Source organism: Diplotaxodon limnothrissa, linkage group LG14 (genome assembly GCF_057381915.1).
Source record: "Diplotaxodon limnothrissa isolate DT_005_m linkage group LG14, D_limnothrissa_male_GT1.1, whole genome shotgun sequence".
Taxonomy (NCBI): Eukaryota; Metazoa; Chordata; class Actinopteri; order Cichliformes; family Cichlidae; genus Diplotaxodon; species Diplotaxodon limnothrissa.
The window spans coordinates 35,970,407-35,994,985 of NC_140609.1; the positions used below are offsets into that span (position 1 = coordinate 35,970,407).

Genomic DNA, 24,579 nt, shown 5'->3' on the forward strand with positions numbered 1-24,579 from the left:
TCAAAACACACAGATGAGCTTTATGACTAAAGATGTTTGGTGTCTAACTTAGCTATTGTTGTATATAAGTTCATTTTGATTAAAAGATCAATCAGCACTAAAACGAATAATGAGCCATATATGGTAAATAATATAGCAAATTTCTTGTAAGTGTGACTTGCAATACTTCAAACATAAAACAAAGAACTAATGCAACCTGCTCGTCAAGTGATGCAGATATGTGAATTTCCAAATAGCTCATGTTGGGCCCAGAAGATCTAGTATGATGTTAATATACTGATACACTATTTATCCCAAATGGTTTTCTTGTGAAGAGCAGCTATCAGAATCAGAATACTTTATTGATCCCTGGGGGAAATTATTTTTTTGTTACAGTGCTCCAGTACAGCTACAGTAACTTACTCACTTTGAAGAGCTGAGGTGTGCTTTTGTGTGCTCTTATTGCACGCTCCCCAAAGGCTAGTCCTCACCCCTCTTTCCTTTTATAGCCTCAGACATGTGGAAGAAGGGGAGGGTGATGGAGGGGGGCAGCCTGTGTGAAGGAGTGGCCCACTTCTACAAACATGGCGCCACGGCTGGATGTGAACGGTGTAAATGTGTAACAAGGTGCCTGCCCCTCCCTCATCCACCCTCCATCCCTCCTACTCTCATCTGCTGTTGGGGATATGATCCAAAGAGGAGAGAGAAGCCGGGGAGAGCCTTGCCTCCTTGTCACTCTCTCACAACACCGTGAGAGCACAGGACGCATGCTGTCCTCCAGTACACCCACACACACTAGCACGGAGAGTGAGAGACACTGAGGCAGAGTGCGAAAGAGAAAGAGGGGTACAGGAACGAGGAAACTAAAAGAGGGAGGGACATAGCAAAGCCAAATCCTGACGGGAGAAAACTGAAGGGTTTTCTGTTTTCTCCTGAGGAGCTGCGAATAACCCTCGGTGAAAGATGGCAGAAGGGGGAGAGGGAGAGGAGGAGATTCAGTTCCTGCGAACGGTAAGTCCTACTTACTTTCCTATTGTGAAGGACTAACCTGCCCATCTGTTTGTAGACGAGTTCTAGAGATTAGTGGATGGAGAGTGAAGTCACGAGTTATTAAAGAAAAGAAGTGAGAAGAGAAACAAAACTATTTTTTTTATGTAGGAAAATCATTTGATTTAACTTTCAACCAGTCCTCATATTCCATCATCAGTTTCATGGCGCTTTCAGTGTTTCCTGGACGAATGGTTTCTTCACTTGTATCCCTTTTGCTCTCCTGGCATCGAATTTTTTAAAACTCAGATTTTGTAGTTGCAGTTCACAGAGCCAAGTCCCGCTTCTGTATATAGTTGACTATTTTTACGCCGCCCTCATTGTGCCATGACCTGCTTATTAGTTGATCTCTTTAAACCTAATAATTGATTATTTCAGTTTCGTAAGAGCTCAGAAATACATTACTCAGTCATATTTAGATCTTTCCACAATGCACCGCATATTGTCTTGCATAATCTCTTTTAAATTATCTTCATAATCTTCTAGATTTAAGAATAGGTGGTAACAGAGTATGTGTGCATATGTGTGTGTGAGCACAGATAGATAGACAGGGGCTGGTGCATCTGTTAGCATCGTTATCTATTTATATCTAAGGAAAGTAGAGCCTGTCAGAGTGGGGTGAGAAGGCAGAGCAACAAGCTAGCCAGAGTTTGCAGGGGACAGCTGCCCAAAAGCTATACATCTTCCTTAGTGACGCAAACAGACAGAGTGTTGCGATAGCCACTTCACAGTTTAAAACCTGTAGGAGAAGACCCCCCAGAACCATCTGCACCAGCTGAGAAGGCAAAATAGGTCTTTATAACCACAATATGTGAGAAAACACTCAATGAAACTGGTCTAGATGTCTGTATTGATCACTGTTTTTTTATTTGAATCCACACTGCTTCTATCACTGCAACCTAAAACTTACCAACTTATATTAGGACCTACAAGAGATCTGGGCAAAATGTTTCCCAACCCCTTTCCTTTTACTTTATGTCAGCTGGGATAAACTCCAACCCCTACAATCATAAATTAGATGAAATATGTTTCCTGAACTCCCAATTAATGCTCAGTGCAGGGAACCTATTGTTAATTCTTCTCGTTATATCTTTGCCTGTGTGAAACGTAATAATTCCTTCGAAAAATTCATTTAGATATCGTATATTATTTTCACTGACACATATATTATGTGTCAGTGAAAAGTAATACTGACTTTTGAGCAGACTGTTTCCAGACGCTTGTGTGAGCTATCAAAGTGTTTCACTTGGTTTTCCTTTGCAAACAAAAACACTGCAGTGAAATGTGTTTCTGCTAGTTTGTGTAATTGCTATCATTGCTGAAATGTTTACCTAAGTGACACTGAATCTGTTTCGATGTGAATACCAAAGTGCAAGTACAAGTATAAAAGAGCGTAGACAGAGGCATACAGAACAACCAAAAGCAAATTATTGATGGACAGGATTCATTTCAAGCTTGTGAAGCCAGCTCACAATAACCACAAGAATTACAGAGTAACACAGCTGTTGCTGTCTCAAAAAAATGTTTTTTTCTATCTTAAGAAACTTACAAATGAATTGCAAGCCACACTTTGAATGCCTTCAGCAGGTTTGTCATTTGGTCCAAGAGGATCAGTTAGGATGAAACTATAGAACACCAACACTTCAAAAGAAAAATAAATAGTGTAGCTCTCTTTGAATTATTAATGTCTTGTGGACTTCAATGGGTTTATCTTTGACACTAACAGTGTCAGGGTCAGAGGTTCTGTCGACATTTTTTGCAGGAATACAGTACTAAAAATGTTGGTGCTCATGGCGCTGTTAGGCCTTTGGATTAAAGCATCCACCAAATGTTTCTGGTTATTACTCTTTTAAATACATGGGAGGCATTGTGTGAGTCAGCTGTCTCACTCTGTTGGGGTAGTTCCCTTGGTTATGTTGGAAGTGGGAGGTGTGAAGAAAATGAAGAGAGAGCACAGAGGAGGTTTTAACTCACCTGGACCAGCTGGGCAGCAGATTGTAGCTATGTCCAATGTTATCTTTTTGCCGTTATGTAATGAGACATGAAGGTTCATAGCCTGCACGTCAAGGCTTTCTTTTGAGCTCAGGGTTTTGGCTTATACCTAGAAAATACTTCTGTAAAACAATTTCAGGCAAATGAGCAAAGTCAACCTTTAAAGTTAAGAGAAATGCAGGTAATTATTTTCGTTATGAGCTAGCTGTTTAAGATATTAGTTCAAGTAAAGCATAAGTTATATCTTACTAACGCCTATAGGTCATAGAAGTAAAATTTTGGGACTCACAAGTAATGTGTTATATGCAGTTACGGTTAACTTGACTGCCGGTGTTTTTTTCTCTTTTATTCAAGGTCCTAATTTTATAAAGTTCAAATGCCCCCTCATGTCCATCATCGGGACTACAAGTCATAATTTGGACTTCCCTACTCCCCTGTGGAAATCACTGAACCCTTTTGTTGTTTGTTTATTAAAGCAGCTGAAAGAAAAAGCATTGTAATCTCATTGGTCCCTTTGTTTTTATCATTTTCTCTGTTACTCTATTGTTTTTCACCCCTGCTGGGAATCCTCCAAGTAACAAGAAAAGCCGTGGGAGTTTTAGCGTAAGGCAATGCATTTAGTGCTGCATTTAGTGATTTGGGGGTTAGGGGTGGGGGATGTTTAATAGTGAGGGAGGAAAAGAAGACAAGATGAGATCCGTTAAATTGTAAATGCTGTTCAGTGTGGGACACGGGGAACACTTCAGCACATCTCCAGTGACTGTTTTTACATCACGAAAAGCCACTTATAGATTACTCAGCAGTCCTTCTCTATTTGGTTCTGGTTTATGGTGTTCTTGTAATACAGCCCTGGCCTGTGACTCATACAGCGGTGACTGATCGCAGTGTGGCTTGAATAGTTGTACATTCAGAAGTGAGCTTAGCCTTTCCACCTGCTCTGCAGTAGCAGGTTATTTAAAATCGGTCTCCACTCAAACAAAGTGGATGCCCTTCGGTGAACTACAGGTATCTCGTACTCAGCCTGCCCCCTAAAAAATGTGCAAGCACTTCAGCCCCCGCATTTACTGTCAGAGCAGAGACTGTCTTTACTTGCAGTAGCTAGCAGACTTTTCTTTTCTCTTCAGTGGTAGCCACAGCCTGCACTGATGTCTCACATAAACGTGAAAGATCCCAGACAGCGGTGCTGTTTCTCTGTTGGTGAAACTAAAAGCTGTGTCACTGTTTCACGATGCCACATTTGCCATTTTAAAGCACACAAGCAAGCGAGTTTAAGGGGCAGTCGAGTTCCAGTCTATAACAGCAGTTTCTTTTTATAGTGTGCCACTATAAGTGCACACGTTCAGGAGGGAGAAACCAGAGGAGCCAGTGTCCTATTTGCCAGCATCCTTTGGGAGAAGTGGTATGTGTACATGTGTAGACATGGGTGTCTTTCTCTGTGCATCAAGCGAACAGAGACACTGTACATTGTTTTGACAGTTATGACATTTACGGTCAATACAGGCCTGAATATCGCCTTTAAACCAGAACACTATGGGCTGTTGAATTATGTTTGCAGTGAACACTGAATTGGTATTTTGCTGGGTAAAAGGAGAGAGTTAAGAAATCCTCTAAAACAATAGATTGTTTTGTAAGTCATTAAAATGTAAAAAAAAATAAAAATAAAGATATTGTTGGGAAAAAAAAACAATAGATTGTAACTATAAAATCAAGGCCTTTGTTTTTATCTTTATAATTTTCATTTTTATTCATCCATCTATTTTCCTCAGCTTATTCAAGCCAGGGTCATGGGGGGGGGGGGGGGTTACTCATCTGCAGATGAGATGAGGCTGACTGAGGAAGGCCAAAACTGTTGATACATATTTTGTTTGATGGTGTTCCTGTATAACTGTACTGAGATACGGAGTCTCCATATTTCACCCTGAACGACTGTGTCCCTTCTCTTTTGATATCTCTCTCTCTTTTCTAACACACACACATACACTGAGCACATCTGTGAGCTACAGTAGCAGCAGATATTGTACTGACAGCAGATGACAGACGGGGTAATGGGGATAGGGAGAGTGCAAGCAAAACACCGCTTTAGAAGTGCTGAGCCTAGGAGATAACCACATCCACATTGGAATAGCAACACATATAAAGCTGCTCTCTCTCTCACACACACACACACACACACAAACACACAAACACACACACCCAGCACCTGTCATTCTGCCTGCTTTGGTCACAGCAGTTTACACAATAAACAGGTGGTCCGCTTTGCTCTTGGGCACGAGACAGACATAGGGGTGTGGGGGGTTCTGTACAAGCGTTGCAAAGTGACACAACTGTCTTGTTATGCTTGTGTGTGTTTGTTTACACTTAAATAGTCCAAACAAAGTGAAGTGAGGGGAACTGTAAAGAGTTAAATACTTACAAACTTAAGGCAAACACAACTTGTTTTGGCATTGCTATGCCTCATTCCAGTTGTTATCATACAGCCTGTATTTAACCAAAAAACAAAAATAATGTCTTCTACTGTTCTGTAGCTGGTAAACAAATAAACCGAACACTCCTAATACTTCATATACAGTCATGGATATATTCTAGTTCATGGTATAAAACTCAATAATCAGACACATGCTGTTAGAGACTGTATTCATAACGCACACATCAAAGCTGAATCTGCATTTATGAGTTGTTACGTCATCATTGTCTAGCACTGTATCACAGTTTAACAACATAACCCATTTTAACAGGAAAACATTGTAGAACCAGTGTCATTGTGATAGATTACATTAATTCTGTCATTGAATATCTTATAGAAATGAATGGAACATAGAAGCATGGTGTGCAAATGTTTAGTGTTTTTGTCTTTTCAGTCCTTGTATTTTTGGGTATTTTGCTGTATGTTCATTTTTAACATGTAACACTTGTCTTGTCATCTTGCTGTGCCGTGACTCTTAATGCTGCGTGTAACTTCAAAATTTCACATCTGTCTTACATTGGCTTGCTGATCAGCAAAATATTTTGCATAGACTTAAAGCAAATGAACTTTTTTGAAGAATGGAACATGGATTTAGGCCAGCTAAAATAACTGATTTATATAAAATTGCTTTCCATTCATTTGCTAATGTCTGTCAGGATTATCATCTTTCAAAGGGCAGAGGCAGTTTAGCGTCATTTCTGGTAGTTTGTAGCTGTTTTTCTAACCTGGATGAAAATAAAGCCTGTGTCTGTGGGCTTTCAAAACTTTTATTTAAAATTCAACTTAGATCTTCCTGAGCACTGGATTTGAGAGTTAACACAGCTTTAGCTAAGTTGTGTTTTCTAAATGTGCAACCCACTAAGCTTTTAGAGAATTTGCAATGATTAATTACTGCCTGTCATCTAAACTAACATCTCCAGTAGCTCTAATATAAACTGCTTTTTTGTAACATTAGTTTAGGTTTGTTTTCCTTCTTCTTTATGTTCTTCAGTAGCAGAAGATGTCTGATAGTTTCCTATGTGTTCAGTATCTTGCCTGTGAGCAAGAGAATCTCTTTTGGCTCTTTCTTCAAGTAAGACCTCCAAGTATCTGCTGGTCAGCAGAAGGAGGGAATGGGATAGTGACAGGTGCAGCCAACTAAAATAGGAGTGGAGTGGAAGGGGAAGGCCCAGAGCAGGGTTGGTAGAGGTAACGGAGAAAGAAGGAAAGGGATGAAAGGACAGAGAGAATAAAACGGGTGAGAAATGCACATTGAAACAAATAGCTTAGAGAAAATTAGTAAGAATAAAAGAGAAAGCTCTTAATGTTCACAACATTGCGTCCCGTCTATTATGAAAGATTTATCTGCAATAGTTTAATGTAGCATAACAGCTTCCCTGCCTTTGTTCTTTGCCTATCTCAGCTAACTTTCATTCTTTATGAGCTATCTGCAAAACCAAGTCATCATTCCACATTAGATATCTCACCTAAAGCAGACACATACATTTACAGCATTGTAATTACTCCTTAGATCACTGCATCAATAGGAAGTTTCTTATTTTTCCTGTCATTTCTCTTCTGACCTGTAATATTTACTCTGCAGTTGTGTAAAAATGGGTTTAATGCTTAGTATCCCACTGTCAGCCAATATGCTTTTCTCTAATGCTGCAAATACAAAAAACAGCTCAGAGGAGGAAGCCTCTCACTTTAGCAGATGGAAACATTTTTTGGTATTTCCAATTCACCTAGGGAGGATTTAAATTTGCTCTAATGTGGTGCTAACTGAAAGGGAAAGAAGCTTCGCATTTAAGTAGATATTGTAATGTGTGCATGACTTTCTCTGAATCTTTTCAATCAGTGTTGAATGACGTTTATGACGTTTCACTATCGAGTGTCATACAAGTATTAACACCGTAATATAGTTAGAGGAGTTATATGTACCATTAGCAGTAAGAGAAAAAGAAAAGAAACTTCTGTTGAGCTGTTTAACGACAAATTGAGATTTGAAAATTTTTCTAAAATTCACACAGTTTTTCAAAGAAGGTACAAAGTAGGATGAGCCAAACCATAATGGATTACTTGCCACAGCTCTTCTGTAGATTTGGCCACTCTCATTTGGTTCTGTGTCTTCATGTAAGTGCACAATGACTCAGATCAGGGCTCTGTGGGGGCTATACCATCTGTTAATAGAGTGTTTTTCTTATTCTTGCTGCTGAAGAAAGTTCTTAATTAATCTGCTTGCAGGTCTGGGGCTGCAGTTTCACATGCTGCAGATTGAGTTTAGGTCAGATGCCTCCTAATGATATTATGCTGTGGAGAAGAATCCCATAAATCCAGATACTTCCAAAAAATGCACTTAAATATTTTTTTTAACCCACTTACAGTTAATCCCAGAAAAAAGTGCAACTGATGCTATGACATGGTTTCAGAGGTGTTATGGTAAATTATAGGGTTTTTATCTGGTGAGCACTGTATGCAGCCTAACACAGCTGTCAGACTCGATGATTGATTTCACATCCTCAGCTTTCACAGACCTGAGAAGATATTGGAAAAATAAAGATTTCGTCCTTTTTTAAGTCTAAATTCAAGAGTTTAAAGACATAACTGCTTATACATCAGAATATAAATATACATATTGAATATTTGATTTTATATATAATTTTATATATAGTAACACATACTACATATAATAGTAGTATGTGTTTCTTTAGCACCGATGTGTAAAAATACTACTACAATTTCATTGTAGTATTGTACAAAGTATGAAACTTTGTATAAAAGAATGAGAATAAAGAGTGAAACTTTAAACTTTGAGTGAAATGTGCAATAAAAGTCAGGGAGAACAGGAGAAGGATGTTTGGAAGCTTTAATTTAATTTAAAACCCTGTGAGTTCTACTACCCCTCTGTTAGACAGCTGTGACGAAGGATGCTGATTGTGCACCTGCATGGTCTCTCCCAGTATTCAAAGGGAAACCCCATCACTATTCTCCCCTCTGGCTTATTGAACTGTTCCTCTCCTCCACCCACATATTGAGTAATGTGCTGTCCCTCACTCTTTTTATGTCTACAGGAATATAATCAATAGCCTGGGGTGTCCTGCATCAGCACAGTTAAATGGGAGCATTGGACAGAAATCTAGAGCCATAAAGAAAGAATGAATATGTTATCTGTTTGCTAATGATTCGATTAAAGGACAGGTTTTCAGTAGCATAGATGTAGCTGTGTAGCATAAAAGGCAGAACTAGTTTGTTGCTGCTGAGCTGCTGATTCTGATGTGAGAAACCACTTGACTCAGTTGGATGAGTGTGTGAGTGTAATTTCTAAATATATAACTAGAATTCAGTATAAAAAGAAGTTTTTTTTTTATAAACGTGTCTATAAACCCACTTGTTCCTGTCTCACAGTCCCTTTGTGCTGAATTAAAGCTGATCACCTGCTAGTGGAAAATGGTCAATTTACCAGCAGTTAGAAGTGTAACTTTGTTGCAAGTGTTGACGTCATTGTATCGGACATACCGGTGTAAAGATGTCCCAAATAACCCATAAACTGTTAAATCCCAGATAAACTAGGCCTATATCTTACACTTGGGGACCTGCGGTGTGTCAAAGATGCTGTTGCCCCAGCTGTAATTTAAGAACATCCTCTATAAACAGTCACTGTCCACAAACCAAACAAACCAAACAGTGACGCACCGCCGCGGCCACAGCAATATTTTTCCCAGCTTTGTTCACAGATGTTCTATTACACCTGGTTCCCTGATTGTGGCTAATCTCTTAGTTTAGGAGATCATGAAAGGATTAGAGGGAGCAAATATCACTCACCATTTTGCATCTGTTTGCTTGTTTACTTCCTGTCTGCCGCGGGCACCATGCCTGCTTTTCTGGGGAATCCTTGGCTATCCTCTGTCTGCATGTGCACCATTAGAGGGCCCTAGAGAATATACAAAGGTGTCTGCTTTCACTATCGGTTCGAGCCCCGGCTTGGACAGTCTTGGTCGTTGTGTCCTTGGGCAAGACGCTTCACCCGTTGCCTACTGGTGGTGGTCAGAGGGCCCGGTGGCGCCAGTGTCCGGCAGCCTCGCCTCTGTCAGTGCGCCCCAGGGTGGCTGTGGCTACATTGTAGCTTGCCATCACCAGTGTGTGAATGTGTGTGTGAATGGGTGGATGACAGGTTGTGTAAAGCGCTTTGGGGTCCTTAGGGACTAGAAAAGCGCTATACAAATACAGGCCATTTACCATTTACCATTTATGGCTGTAAATCTCTGGTGCAATACATACTTCTGTTGGTGCTATTAATGCTCACTAGTTGGTTTGTTTGTTTGTCTGTCTACTATTTTCGTTCCGTTTGTCTTAACTTCTCCTTTTAACCTGCATATCCTGATACTTCAGCTGCCAAGTCCTAACATGGTTTGGCTGTAGCCTTACAAGCAGCATTTGCATGAGGCATTAAATGTGTTTTATGTTTTTATGTGGCTCAGGTATAAGTTCAGTGGGTCAGATGAGTAATAATCATGACATCCTGACTTCCACTCAGTGAATCCTAGCTGTCTTGGTCCCATCAGATATGGTCACAACAGATGAACAAATAATCAGAAGTTGTGGTTGGTGTACAATTAACTGTCAGGTGCACATCTTCCAAATCCTTAAAGCTGCCTCTATTAATAACTGTGTGAGCTAAGCCTGTGGGTTTGTGTGTCAGCTTTTCACGTGGTCAAATTGGAAGTGATTCACACTGTGTGACTTCTGGAAGGACACTGCTCTGTAGCTGCTGATACATTTGACTTAGGAGTATTATAAATGTTGGGGAAAGTTGGTTTCTTATCTTCACTGTGTCACAAATGACTTTTCCACAGTGTGGCGGGGCTTTGGTGTTTATTCTGTTCCAAAGTCCCAAATATTAGCTAATAATCATCATTAACCACTTTCAAGAACATGTTCACAAAATACTAACGCACAAAAAATAACACAAATTGAAAAACTGATAAAGAAAACAAAAAAAGTATTCTTTCTATACAAACTTTAGTCCTTGCAGTCCTCTAGAAAATCCTGTTTTTTTTTAGATCATGACTGCAGAGGTAGAAGCTGTGTTTGTCTACCATGTGGGGCAGCGGCTGTTGAAATAGATTAGAAGCCAATGAGCAGGACTGCTGTATAATTGTAGGACATACAGTGTGTATGGTTGCCACCTGATCACTCAACAGTAAACCACTTGGTAACTTTAGTCTTTCAGACTCTTATTAGGTCAGCCCTATCTGCTTAATGAGGTTTGAGTATTTGTGCACTGGCCTCAAAACATGATCGCTTTAGACAGTTTAACCCTGACTTAGAGCTGTTTAGACCTTGTAGCCTTATTTTTTTTTTATTTTTTATTTTTTTTTAAATGACATCAGAAACAGCAGTATGCGACATTACGTGATGGCAGAGCTTCAGTTCATCCTTTGTCATTTTTTTTTTTTTTTTTTTTTTTTTTTTTTTTAATAAATAGGACAGGGGGAATGAATGAGAGAAAGAGGGGGAGAGAAAGAAAGAAAACCAAAGGGGAGAAGAGATGGTGAGAAGGGGGGGGAAGAGAGAGAGAAAAAAAAAAAAAGAACTCCTGGGTCACCTGTATGGAGAAAAAAAAAAAACAAACAAAAAAAACAAACAGAGGAGACAGCAAACAACAAAGAGCAACATAATAATAGAGAAAACAAAGCACCATCACAATAAACTAGCTAGCCATAGATATCAATATTTACTAAATAATAAACGATATTGTGCAGCACGCAAGATAGACAGCGCACAGTGTGCTTTGAGGCAGCAGCCAAGAAAGCTTTAGTCCGCGTCTGTGAATACCCATGTGTGCATACCTGTGTGGATCAGCATGCTTGCATTCCAAAGGTTTCTCCATGTAATGATCTGCTAGGGAGTGTGGGGGGGCCACAGCCCCGTCCTCCAGGGTGTGAAGCGGGTATGGAGGAGATCAAAACTCCAGATATCCAGAGGCCCCCAGAACACAAGAGACCATGGAAGACCAACAGAGGGGCAGCCGCGCCACTATTCCAGTAAAAGCTGAGGAGAGTCCCAGATGAGGGCTCGCCCAGCAGCCGCGGAGCAGAAGTCAGGGGGAGTTGCAGTGACGCGCCCGTGAGCTCCGCCGGCCCCCAGCTGCGCCTGAGTGACCGAGCCCCAGGCCGAGAGGCCGGGGGCACCCCACCTCCAAAGGGGGCCCGAGCGAGCCCCAGGCCCCAGGCCCCGACAAGCGGCCGCCAAGGAGTGAGCCGGTGTGTACCCGGACGCCCACCCCCAGACACAAAGAACCACCAACACACCGACACCTGAGGGAGTCCGCCACCGGCAGGGGAAGTGGTGGTGGGTGGAGATAGGCCTCCAAACCTTGGAGGGCCTGAGGTGTAGCCTTATTGTCGTTCTGTAATGCTGGCTTTAGAACAGGTATACTGAGTCGATAAAGATGCATGTCATTGTAGTGCGTGCAGGTACTGGTCTGAATCTCAGCTTGGTGCTGTGTGGGTAGATATTGTTGTTGCACAAGGGAGACAAAAAAAAATCTTCCAAATCCAATTTTGTTTCCTGATACTTCTGAGGTTTAAAAGTCAGGTTAAAAAAAACTGTGCGAGCCCTGTGCAGTTTTAGTAACTCTTGACTTGCATTGAGTGCTGTTGCTCATGTCTGCAGTGAAAGAGAGAGGACACATTGCTCCACTTTTCTGAAGTGCAGAGCAGGCAAAGCAAGGAAAGGACAGGGAAGACATTTCTAGGCTGAGGAGATGATAGATGATAGCTCAGCCAAAGGAAGAGGGGTCACTTTTCAGCCAAAGAAATACTCGAGGCCTCTGGGCATAAGAGATGAGTAGATGTTATGAGGTCACAGCTCTGCATCGTTTTCCATTTTCCTGTTATATGCTAAGCTATAAACATAGATCTGCAAAATCCTTTCCTGCCTTTGACCTCGCTTCAAAGGCCCTGCTATTTTTCTAACAGTAAGTCATGACACATTACAGCTGCAGAATCACCAGGGTGAGACAGCGAGCACTTCAAGAAATGAGAAGACAGAATGATACATTACTTGTTAGACGAGAGGGGAGAAAAGTCAGGGATCCGTCCAGAGCTGTAGAGGGGATAGTATTCAGGTTAAATGATGGAGCCACTTACATAATGACTGAGTAGAAGAAACAGCTGAGAATTTTGAGTGTCAGGTGTGAGGTTCACATGCGAGGGGGTGTTTATTGCTGTATTTACAACAGTCTCTGCAGCGTCCAGGCATTGACGAGGAGCAAACAAATTACTCACTGTTAGCATTCTGCCCATGGAATAGAGGCACATCTAAATATTGTGCCATACCTCACTAAAAGGAGCTGTTTAAATTCTGCTGAAAGCTCATATCCAATTAATCCTTTACACATTCACAATTCAAATTTCTCAATGTGTACATAAGATCTACCTATTTTAGTCATGTTATTGTTGTGGTGATGGATTTAAACTAAGATTGATTTGAAAAGTTGTTATTTATTCATGCAATAGTTTCATAGCTTCAAAGTGCACTAAATTATTGCAGGTTTAGCATTCGCTGTGATAGATTATCTACTTAAAGCAACAGATTAATTAGTGGTAAAGTCATAAAACATACTAAATCAGAGGGTTTTTCTCTAAGTGTACTAGTCATTTTTACTTCAGTCACTGTGTACTCTACAGCAAGTGTCTATTTGAAATGTGCTGTAGACAAGTTTTCCCTTTTTGCACTTCTTGCAGAGAATTTCAGCTCAGTCAATAAAAGGTCAGCATTGTACAACAGAATGCCTGCAATATCAAGTGAAAACATTGTTTTTAATAAAAAAAGAAATACCTAAAAAAACAACCTGGCAAGCACAACTGCAACAAACATGTAAGAGAAAACTGTAGTTGAATAAGTCATGTAAAATGATGCATCCTAAAATTAAAAGAACAGTGAATAAGAAATATCGATAACAGTTTGTTTGTTTGTTTACTGAGTGCAGGATGACCAGGTAGTTCTGCAGTGCACTGCCTCCGTCCTGAAGGAACAGATTAAACTGTGTCTCTCCTGCGAGGGCTTCGGGAACCGTCTCTGCTTCCTTGAAACCACATCCAACGCTCAGGTGAGATTCTGTTACCCATTCCTCCCTTTCCCTTGTGCATCCACTTGCTTGTTTGTTTTTTGAACAACTTTAATTTACCTCTCTATTGTTTATGCATTTGCAGAATGTGCCCCCAGACCTGGCCATATGTTCCTTCATTCTGGAGCAGTCTCTCTCAGTCCGTGCTCTGCAGGAGATGCTGGCCAACACCGTGGAGATGACCGAGGTGGGGGTCATAACTAAAATAATAAAATAATGAAACTAGTAGAGGATATATAGAAATATATTGAGAGGGTGATTCATAAATGTAAGAGATTCATGGAGTGCTAAAAGGAATGCGACTGATGAAAGGCACACTAAAGAAATATACTTAGTTATGAAGATTTTTAAGGTCTCTCTGAATGCAAAAATGTGTATATTCTGGATGCAATTTTACTGCCTCTGTCACTGTCCATCTTACTGTCACCAGACAAAAGTTGTCACATTCAGCTGGAATTGCTAACGTCATTGTGTTTGCAATTTGTTGTGTGCAGTTGTTGAGCATAACTTTTCTGTGTCGTCTCCCACTACTGCCAAACCTATATCGCAAGAAAAACGACAACACTTTTGAAAGTCTGCATATGAAATTGACTCTATTTCCACCATGTCAACAAGAAGTACCCAGCCAAGTTTAACAACAAAATAGATGCAGCAACCCTCTAACAATTTCCAGTCTGTTTTACTTGATGCACAACAGCTAACATTAATACGGATAAATAATTTTTACCTCATACCTTATTGCAAAGTTGGCTGTTTCTAACAGTATATGAATTAAGAAACCATTGACTACATCGTTCTGTATGTACTTAAAAACATCCTGGTTCAGAACACTTTGTTTCCAGTCTGAGACTGAGAGATCCTCGACATGTCTCTGTTTTAGACAGAGAGAAATACATTTGCAGTTTATGTGGGTCAGACTGTTTAGTAGCGCGTGCCAGTCCTGTCTTAATATGTAGGTGGTATTTTTCTGCTCCATCACAGATGGAGCTTTCAAAATGAATTTAAAAAGTTCACAGTTGGAGATATTATGAACCAAATTCCTTCAGCCTACATAACCACCATCAATGGACTTATTTTTGGTGTTTATTTTATTATGATTTTGTTACTTGCCATCTGATACCCGCTCCCCTTCCCTTCTTGCTCTTTGCAAAGCAGGCAGTCGATTTGGACAAATGGGTATGTCTGTTAACGTGTGTTATTTCCTGTAATGTGTGTCCCAACCAACCTGGCAACTGTCCTTGTTCCTGTCATGTTGGCAAGTGGGTGTCCTAGTGAATGAAATACGTAGTGCTGTATCATTTACACATCTCGGTTTGTATCAGTTAAGCTCTCACCATAAGTAGGTGATTGTCATGAACACCTGTGTATAGCTTTTAGCAGCTGGTGGAGTTCAAGTCCACTGTCTCTGTGCTGAGCTATTAAAAACAGCACTGTTAAGCATAAAAAAGTAAAGTTTTAGGAAAAGATTAGATTTTTTTTCCACAGTTTTGAAGCAAGAATAGAGCACAGCATTTTTTCTAATAATTAAACTTCAATCTATCCCACAATATGAGACATAGCTACAAGGCATCACTCATTTGCATTTTGTGCAAAACGCAGCCCATTCATCATAATTATTATTTTACCTTGCTTGATGTTGCTCATTTGTTTTAGATCATTGTTCTTTGTGAGTCTTAAAAATTGACCTGTTATGCTTTTCTTTTTCCCCCCCTCATACTTCAGTTGTGGATGCTCATACTAAACATGGCCAAACATTCAAATAATAAGGTCGTATGTAAAGACAGTCCCCGGAAACAGAACACTCAGGATTCTCAGGATCTGGTCTGTCAGAGTTTTTTCTACACTTAGATGTGTATGATGCAAGAGGAGACATCCTTAACATGGTCATGTCAAACAGACACTTCTCGCAAAGAGCACATAAGCCCCATCCACATGCTGTTAAAACCACCCAGACAATCTGAAGAAAGCTGCCTTAAAGGGAGCGCGGCTTTAAAGGTGGAGGAGCTACAACAGTGGGTGAAAAGGGGCTGAACCAAAGCCCTGTGTGAGCCCACTCTAGCAGTCAAACAATAAAAATGAAGAGCTGGAAATGAGCATAACAGGTCCATTTTTATAACACATCCCAGTTCTCCTTTTATTCACAACATGTTATCATATTGATAAAAAAGATTAATTCACTATAAATGTACACACTTGGGTTTACTATCAAGGCATTCTGATCCTTGAAGGTTTTTGTAAGAGAAACTTTTGGTTGTTTTTGGTATTTTTTTCATTTTCAGATGATTACCAGTTAAGTATGCTTTTCACAATTTAACTACAATGGGCCATTTTGATTAGTATACAATCAAAATATCAGTTAGCACATCAAAAAAAACAAAAAAACAGTGTTGAATCTTTGATAAGACAGGTGAATGAAAGCTGATACAGCTGAGGCAATGATCTTAAGCTAGCTTTAAGAGAAACTATTTCAAGCCTTTTATTAGCTGCATTATGACTAGTCTAGACAGTTCCCTACTGATGAACAAGAGGATGAGAATAGAATGGCATGCAGCCCAGCAGAGGTTCCCACCAACATATGTCAGGGATGGATGGAGAAATTGGACACCCCAGAGCTGCGGACAGGCCTAGCTCCTTCTTAACACACGCACTTGGGGATAAGGCCCACAACACAATCGCCAACACAACACCTGTCCTAACCAAGCCTCGTGCTAATGCTAATGCAGTTTAGAGCTGTTAGCATCATTCTAACACTTGACATACCTGCCCCTAACTCATCTCAGTGGATTATGGGTGCTAAACCCTTAATAAAGGTTTAGTCTTATCTTCCTGTCAGCACCCCTAAATGTTAAATGTTGCGCTTGTGTTTGAGACTATAACCTATGGTGACTGACATTAGGGTTTAAATAAATAAATTGGGCAGGTCACTATTGGTTAATATAAACTTGTGACTAAACTAGACATATTGTTTACATAAATTGAACACATCTGAAAGACAAGATACATATTATTGATCCTAATAGGATGTGTACTTTGACTGAAAAGTCTATGCACCATATACAGGATCAATGAATTCAACAAAAGTTGCTACATATAATGGACAATATAAAGGACAGGCTTAACTGAATAGAGCTTAAAGATCTTTAGTACATTCATTTTCAGTTATTGAAAGTTTCAACCAGCCTCTAATCTTTTCTTCTGACCTTTGAACCTTTAAAAATGTGTCGTTGTTTCCCCCCATCAGGTCAATGTGTTTGTTAAAGTATACAGTCACTTGTGTTGATTTGGCCTGTTAAGTATTTTTTTTTCTCACCTCAGTCGTCCCAGGGTGGAGGTCACCGCACTTTACTGTATGGTCATGCCATCCTTTTGAGACACCACCACTCAGGCATGGTAAGGCTAGAAATGAGCAAGAAATAAATGTAAACCTGTATAAGATGTCCTCAAATGCTCTAATTGGAGTCATGTCCTCTATAAAAATCTCTCCAGTACCTGAGCTGTTTGACTACATCTCGGTCCCTCACGGACAAGCTGGCCTTCGATGTAGGCTTACAAGAGGATTCCACCGGTAAGGGAAATGCAGCAGAATACATTTTAGGCCTGGTATTAGCTCATTATTCTCTGGTGCTATTGTTATTGCCAACATGAAAGCTACTGACAAAAATAGTCAGCAGTTTATATCCACTTTGTTGTTGGGCTACAGGATAAGCAGTGATTGTGCAGTATCAGCATGTTGTTACCAAACACAAGTTATCTGTTATATTTTTGGAAATAGCTGTTTTTTTCTTACTCTTGTTGAAGGTGAGGCATGTTGGTGGACTATTCATCCAGCTTCTAAACAAAGGTCAGAAGGTGAAAAGGTCAGGGTGGGTGATGACCTCATCCTTGTCAGTGTGTCCTCTGAGAGATACCTGGTACGACTGCTCCTTGTTTTGCACAATGATGGAAACATATACACAGTATGTCTTTTTTAATCGTCTTCTTCTCTTCTGTCCCCAGCATCTGTCCTACGCCAGTGGAGATCTCATGGTGGACGCTTCCTTCATGCAGACTCTTTGGAACATGAATCCAATTAGTTCAGGCTGTGAACTAGCTGAGGGTACAAACCTGCTTTAAAAAACTCTGTCTCTTCCCTGTCCCCGTAAAAATAAACATAACACAGAATGGATGTTTGTTCCTTTACACAGGTTATTTAACAGGAGGTCATGTTCTCAGGCTTTTCCATGGCCACATGGACGAATGTCTGGCCATCGCTACACCAGAGGAAGGAGAAGAAAAGCGCAGGTGAGAATATAGGAACGCTAAGTTGCTCTTAGTAGAACAACTTCTTGTTAGTGTGATACCATGTACATACTGTATGTGTGCGCCCACTCTGCCACAGGATGGCTCATTATGAAGGCGGTACTGTGTGCAGTCAGGCTCGATCCCTGTGGAGGCTGGAACCCCTCAGAATCAGGTGATTATCTCCTCAAGGGAGTCATGTGACACACATTAGTTGGTTGAATTGCTGGGTAAGGTAAGAATAAGGAAGAGCAACAAAAATCAAAATATAGTAGTGAATGAAACAGTTTAGTTGGCTTCTTTATAGTTTTTTTCTTTAACTTTGTGCAGTTGGAGTGGTAGCCACATGAAGTGGGGACAGTCTTTTCGTATTCGCCACATCACGACGGGCCGGTACCTGTGTCTTGATGAGGAAAAGGGCCTCTTGGTGGTCGATCCCGAGAAGGCGAACACCAAACTGTCTGCTTTCTGCTTCCGTGCTTCAAAGGTCAACATTTTAATTTGAATTTCTCAGTGCACTTGGATAGTCATAGTTAATATACGTGATTTCTTCTCTCATTGACTTCAGTTTTTTTCTCACTTACTGTCCTTTTCTCCCCCCGAGCAGGAGAAGGTGGAGGTGGCTCAGAAGCGTGATGTTGAGGGGATGGGCATTCCAGAGATTAAGTATGGAGAGTCCATGTGCTTTGTCCAGCATGTGTCTACAGCCCTGTGGCTCACATATGCTGCCCTGGATGCTAAAGCTGCTCGTTTGGGAATGATGAAAAGGAAGGTAATGATCTATCCTGGGAATAAAAGTGAGATACAAACCCAATTCTGAAAAAGTTGTCACACTGTGTAAAAGATAAATAAAAGCATGATAATTAGCAAATATAAAAATATTTCATTCACAGTAGAACACAGAAAACATGTCAAATGTCTAGTTATTTTAAGAACAATATGAGCTCATTTTGAATTTGATGATAACAGCACACCTCAAAAGATTTGGCAGATGGAAAACAAAAGGTTGGAAAAGTAATTACTTTGAAAAAGAAACAGCTAAATTAACATTTTGCAACTGATGTTAACTGACAACAGGTCAAAGAGCATCTTAGAGAGATACAGAATGACCAATCTGCAAAAAAACGTTCCTAAACTTAAAATTGTGAATATATTGAATGTTTCATCATCCTCAGCACAGAATAGAATGTAAAGAATAGAATAGCCATTTATTGTCATTGTAAATGTGCAATGAAATTGCGGGTGCTCCACACCAGCTGTTGTGAGCCTAGCGGTGTAGGACCTGATTGACCTGAGGCGTCAACAAGAGGGCGGTGATGTCAAACAGGTGGAGTGCGGGGTGCGAGGGGTCACCTGTGATTGCCCTGGTTTTCCTGAGACAGGAGGATCTAGCAATGGCCTCCAGGGGTGGGAGAGGGCAGCCAATGATTTTTTGGGCAGTGCTAATTACCCCCTGGGCTGCCTTCCTGTTCTCAGTTGTGGTCGTTGCATACCAAACACCCAGTACATAATATCATCAAAAGATCCCAAGAATTTGGAGAAATCTGTGCACACTGGATAAAACCAAAAATCAGTATTGGATGACTGTTTTGTTTGGGCCCTTGGGCAGCACAGCATTAAAACAGACATGATTCTGCCATAGAAATCAGTGCATAGGCTCAGCTCAGGAACATTTCCAGAAATCAGGTTAAAGATCTATTATACGAAGAAGAAGCCACATGTGAACATGATCCAAAAACACTTCCATCTTCTCTGGGCCATTTAAAATGGACTGGGGTAAAGTGGTAGACTATTCTGTGGACGAATCAAAAGTGAAAATTCTTGTAAAACCTGGATTCCACATCTGGATTAATTTGGCTTGTGGAAGATCTTTCTTGTTATCACCACACAGTTAGAAAGGCTGGATCTTTGATGATATGGAGCTACTTTACTGCATATTCACAGCTTGTAATCTGGAAAAGCACCATCAATGCGGAAGAGTCCAGGTGCTGGCTTGCCAGCAGTCCAGACATTTGTCAGATTTTAGTATTGTTTACCTGCATCTGTGTGCTTTAATGTTTAATGTGAAAATAAGTAAATATTGATAATGGCAAACCTTTTTAAGGTTCTTAAATCTTTTTTCCTACATAAGTACCACCAATGGAAAATAATGTTTCCAGGTTATTCTGCACCAAGAGGGCCATATGGACGATGCCTTGACTGTGTCCCGCTCTCAGACTGAAGAGTCACAGGCTGCTCGAATGATTTACAGCACCACAGGCCTCTTCAGGCAGTTCATCAAGTAAGTTTATATGTTTTCAAAATGTGGATGAGTGGAAACTCTTTTTTGCAGCAGGATGCAGTCATATAAACCTATTATTAAATTTTATTTGTTCTTTCAGTGGATTGGACTCCCTCAGTGGGAAGAACAAGTCACCAGGGACAGGATCACTTCCTCTGGAGTCGGTCATCCTCTCTCTTCAGGATCTCATCTTCTACTTTCGCCCACCTGAGGAGGAACTGGAACACGAAGAGAAACAGACCAAGCTCCGCTCTCTCCGCAACCGGCAGAACCTCTTCCAGGAGGAGGTAATCAGCATGCTGCCATCCAAACCTCTTGCTCTATGAGTGCAAGAAATAATTTCAGTGTTATATTCAGAATAAAGGGGAATATTATTTTTTATTCAAAATAAGTTTAAATGGATGTGAACGTGACCTAAACTCTCAGGTTATTATTATGAATCCTGATGTTTTTGTTTTTGTTTTCAACCCCAGGGAATGATAACCATTGTGCTGGAGTGCATTGACCGCCTGAACGTATACAACACTGCTGCCCACTTTTCTGAATTTGCGGGAGAGGAGGCTGCTGAGTCCTGGAAGGAGATTGTCAACCTCCTTTATGAGCTGCTGGGTACGACCTCTGAAAACACAAACCGCAAATTACATGTGGTCTCTGCTGAATAAAGAAAAAATGATTTGTCTCTGTGTCTCCACTGCACAGCTTCTCTGATCAGGGGTAACCGATCAAATTGTGCATTGTTCTGTGACAATCTCGACTGGTTGGTCAGCAAGCTGGACCGTCTGGAGGCCTCCTCAGGTTTGAAATGCACCTTACTCATTCAGTCATACATCCACCACCCACAAATTACAAGTGTTTCGACTAATTGGCTTGGCAGGATCTACTGTTTATAATTGGCACAGCTTAATGCATTAAGCCCTAGGGTGTTGTTTGTTATTTCCACTTAGAAAATCCTCAGATTAATAACACCTTCGATACAGTACAATATAACTGAAATACACAAGTCTCCTTACATTCAGTACATCCAGTCTAGATCAGGAGTTGGTTAAAAATTCACAACAACAGTTGCATCAAGTTGCTTTATTTATCTCTGCCAGCCAGCAGCTGGCCTGAAGACTGTATATTATTTAAATATTACCAGTATGTGAACCCTTTTCCTTGTTTTTAGGTATTCTTGAGGTGCTGTACTGTGTCTTAATTGAAAGCCCCGAGGTTCTGAACATCATCCAGGAGAACCACATCAAATCCATCATCTCTCTCTTGGACAAACATGGAAGGAACCATAAGGTAGGCTATATTTCACTGCCAGGAACTGAAAGGGAAAATAAATTAGCTCCATATGATATGCACTCATATTTGAATATTTTCCCATTAACACGTTAAATCTGTTTTGCTGTTGTTTCTTGTCAGGATTTGCAGATGTAATCAAAATATGCAAGATTTAGATGCATGTCTGTAGACACACAGACACGACATCCTTTCTCAGTGTGCACTTTTTGAAATTAGTGTGTGCATGAAGGACTGCCTGTTTGCTTGATTTTACATCAGTGCTAAAGTGCTTTGGAGACACTAGTTTATCTCCTCTTACCAGTATCTCCTGTGGAGGAGGTATTGGTGGGCTATCACATCAGTTATGGATCTATAAACTGGTAAAGAAAAAAAAGTAGAAGAGAAAGCAAAGACAAAATCCAGGCAAATATATTTTTGCCTGTTGGTGGTAGCTAGCTGGTGTCTGTCTCTCTCCTGTCATGGGCAGCAGTTCTTCTGTTTATCTCATAATGTAAAGACAGTCCTAAATGTCTGAATGAATCTGACTCATAAAAATCCTTTTTGTTCGTGCTGTTCTGTTTTTAGTAATCTTAACCAGCGGATAATCCAGTGATAATTAAGTTAATAAAAGTGTTTATGCTTCTACCTTTAGGTGCTGGATGTCTTGCGCTCTCTTTGTGTGTGTAACGGTGTAGCTGTGAGGTCCAACCAGAACCTCATCACTGAAAATCTACTTCCAGGTCGTGACCTCTTGCTACAGACCAGCATTGTAAACTATGTCACCAGGTACTTGAACTACTGTTGTTTTCAAAATCTGAATCAGGGAAACTTCATTAATCCCAGAGGGAAACTGAGTTATCATAGCAGCATAAATACAACAGACAACAAAGGAATAGCATAAAAAGAAGTGTAGAAATAGAGATACAATTAGATAAATATAAATATAAAAGGACACAAGTATTAACACTAATGTTTCTGGGATATTGCAGAAATTAAAGGTGCACAAGTGTCCAAATATACATTGTTTTGCAATATTTCCACGTTGTTAGTTTTTAGTTATTTCCCCTTGTTGTCTATAAAAGTTAATGCTAATGTACTTTCTCCTCTGTACTCAGTGTAAGGCCCAACATCTTCTTGGGTACATGTGAGGGGTCAACACAGTATAAGAAGTGGTACTATGAGGTGATGGTAGACCATGTGGAAGCCTTTGTGACAGCACAGGCGAGTCACCTGCGGGTAGGCTGGGCTTTGACTGAAGGTTATAGCCCCTATCCTGGAGGAGGAGAAGGCTGGGGTGGTAATGGTGTGGGAGATGACCTCTACTCATATGGCTTTGATGGACTGCATCTGTGGTCAGGTAAGATTTCCTTAAATTCTTTAAAAGAAGATTTACAATCTCTTGTAACCAATACAACCTCTTTACTACCTGCTCTACTGTTCAGGTACTGTGGCCCGCCAGGTGGCTTCGCCCAGTGCACATACACTGGCTGCCGATGATGTTGTAAGCTGCTGTCTGGATCTCAGTGTGCCCAGTATCTCCTTCCGTATTAATGGCCACCCAGTTCAGGGAATGTTTGAAAACTTTAATGTTGATGGCCTCTTCTTTCCTGTTATTAGCTTTTCTGCTGGGGTCAAGTAAGTTTAACATACAAATAAAGCGTAATCCTCTGTTTCACTATTTACTTGTATTTTGTTGATTAATGTAACTGATAAACAGTAAATTCATGTGATACATGTTGATGCAATGCAATTATGCAAGCAGAAGCTAATTTAATGGTTTTTCATGAGTTTGTCACCTTTTAAATTGTAATTTAATTTCAATTATTGGACTATTGGTGTAATAATATACAATGGGGAAGTAACAAAAGAATTATTATTGCATTATATTTCAGAATTTCTCCAGTTTTATATTTTTAATAATTATTATTTTTCTTTTATTTCTTTAGATTATTGTCTAATCTCCCAAATAATAGCTTTAAAATCTTCAGAGTCCTGTCACTTAAAAGCTCTTACAGGATTTGTCTGTAATAAATCTTTAGAGTGCTGAGATGGGGCTTATGCATCATTGACTGATGAGTACAAGAAGGGAAACAGGCTCAGGAACTGGCACAGAAATAAAATCATTTTTTTCTGTATTATGAGTTTTCTAAAGATCAATGAACCATTGTCATAAAGGAGTTTAGTAGTATATAAACCTCTGTCGTATAGATAAAGACTTGGACTCACTTGGTTTTTGTCTCCTTAGGGCTCGGTTCCTCCTCGGTGGTCGCCATGGGGACTTTAAATTCATGCCCCCGCCTGGTTATGCGCCATGCTACGAGGCTTTGTTGCCTAGAGAGAGGATGCGTATTGAACATATCAAGGAGTACAAGCATGACTTTAATGGTGTGCGCAATCTTCTGGGTCCTACTCTGTCCCTCACTCACACATCTTTCACCCCCTGCCCTGTGGACACAATTCAGGTAAAATCCCCTCAGCTAAAATCAGTATTCGATGTCTTTGTTTCTTTTCGTTTTCTGACTTTCCTTTAATTTATAGATTGTCTTGCCACCCCACTTGGAACGTATCCGAGAAAAACTGGCAGAGAATATTCACGAACTCTGGGCTATCACTCGTATTGAGCAGGGCTGGACCTATGGGATTGTGAGTATGGTGTCAGCACTGCAGAACAGATGCAACTATACGAGATTAGTGGTTTGACAACATCAGCTTTAAGTGGTTTGGAGCTTTTAACTGTTAAAAGTTAATATGACTGTTAGAAATGCTTCAAAATGCTTTACACAAGCAAAAAAAAGCATGAACTAACATATACATATATAAATTTACACACATTTATAAACTGTGGGTAAAAAAACTATGATTTTTCCCTCCAGTTTAGGGATGACAACAAGAAACTCCACCCCTGTCTGGTGGACTTCCAAAGTCTGCCTGACCCAGAGAAGAACTACAATCTGCAGATGTCTGCTGAGACGCTCAAGTGAGTAGCAGGTTAGATTTGAGAGATTTAAAGGTCAGAGGAAAACGCTTATGTCCCATTATTGGTGAACTTGTGTCTTTACTTTATTATCCCGCAGGACTCTCCTAGCACTGGGTTGCCATGTTGGTATGGGTGATGAGAAAGCGGAGGAGAATCTAAAGAAAATCAAGCTTCCCAAGACGTAT

At 40.3% G+C, this 24,579-nt stretch overlaps 1 protein-coding gene across 7 annotated transcripts in view; it reads left to right on the top strand.

The window, feature by feature from the left end:
- The first annotated feature begins 661 nt into the window (after positions 1-661).
- Positions 662-24,579, top strand: part of ryr1b (ryanodine receptor 1b (skeletal)) — a 63,785-nt gene continuing 39,867 nt past the window's right edge. For all 7 annotated transcript variants that reach the window (XM_085371074.1, XM_085371077.1, XM_085371076.1 and 4 more), the window contains exons 1-23: positions 662-990; positions 13,455-13,574; positions 13,678-13,779; positions 16,908-16,982; positions 17,079-17,157; positions 17,391-17,503; positions 17,589-17,688; positions 17,777-17,873; positions 17,971-18,045; positions 18,201-18,357; positions 18,478-18,642; positions 20,030-20,151; positions 20,252-20,438; positions 20,625-20,760; positions 20,851-20,946; positions 21,317-21,435; positions 22,070-22,203; positions 22,533-22,774; positions 22,860-23,052; positions 23,663-23,879; positions 23,956-24,060; positions 24,291-24,394; positions 24,492-24,575. In XM_085371074.1, coding sequence (XP_085227200.1) covers positions 943-990; positions 13,455-13,574; positions 13,678-13,779; positions 16,908-16,982; positions 17,079-17,157; positions 17,391-17,503; positions 17,589-17,688; positions 17,777-17,873; positions 17,971-18,045; positions 18,201-18,357; positions 18,478-18,642; positions 20,030-20,151; positions 20,252-20,438; positions 20,625-20,760; positions 20,851-20,946; positions 21,317-21,435; positions 22,070-22,203; positions 22,533-22,774; positions 22,860-23,052; positions 23,663-23,879; positions 23,956-24,060; positions 24,291-24,394; positions 24,492-24,575 — 2,870 coding nt within the window. In that variant the 5' untranslated portion in view covers positions 662-942. The remainder of the gene's footprint in view (positions 991-13,454; positions 13,575-13,677; positions 13,780-16,907; positions 16,983-17,078; positions 17,158-17,390; positions 17,504-17,588; positions 17,689-17,776; positions 17,874-17,970; positions 18,046-18,200; positions 18,358-18,477; positions 18,643-20,029; positions 20,152-20,251; positions 20,439-20,624; positions 20,761-20,850; positions 20,947-21,316; positions 21,436-22,069; positions 22,204-22,532; positions 22,775-22,859; positions 23,053-23,662; positions 23,880-23,955; positions 24,061-24,290; positions 24,395-24,491; positions 24,576-24,579) is intronic.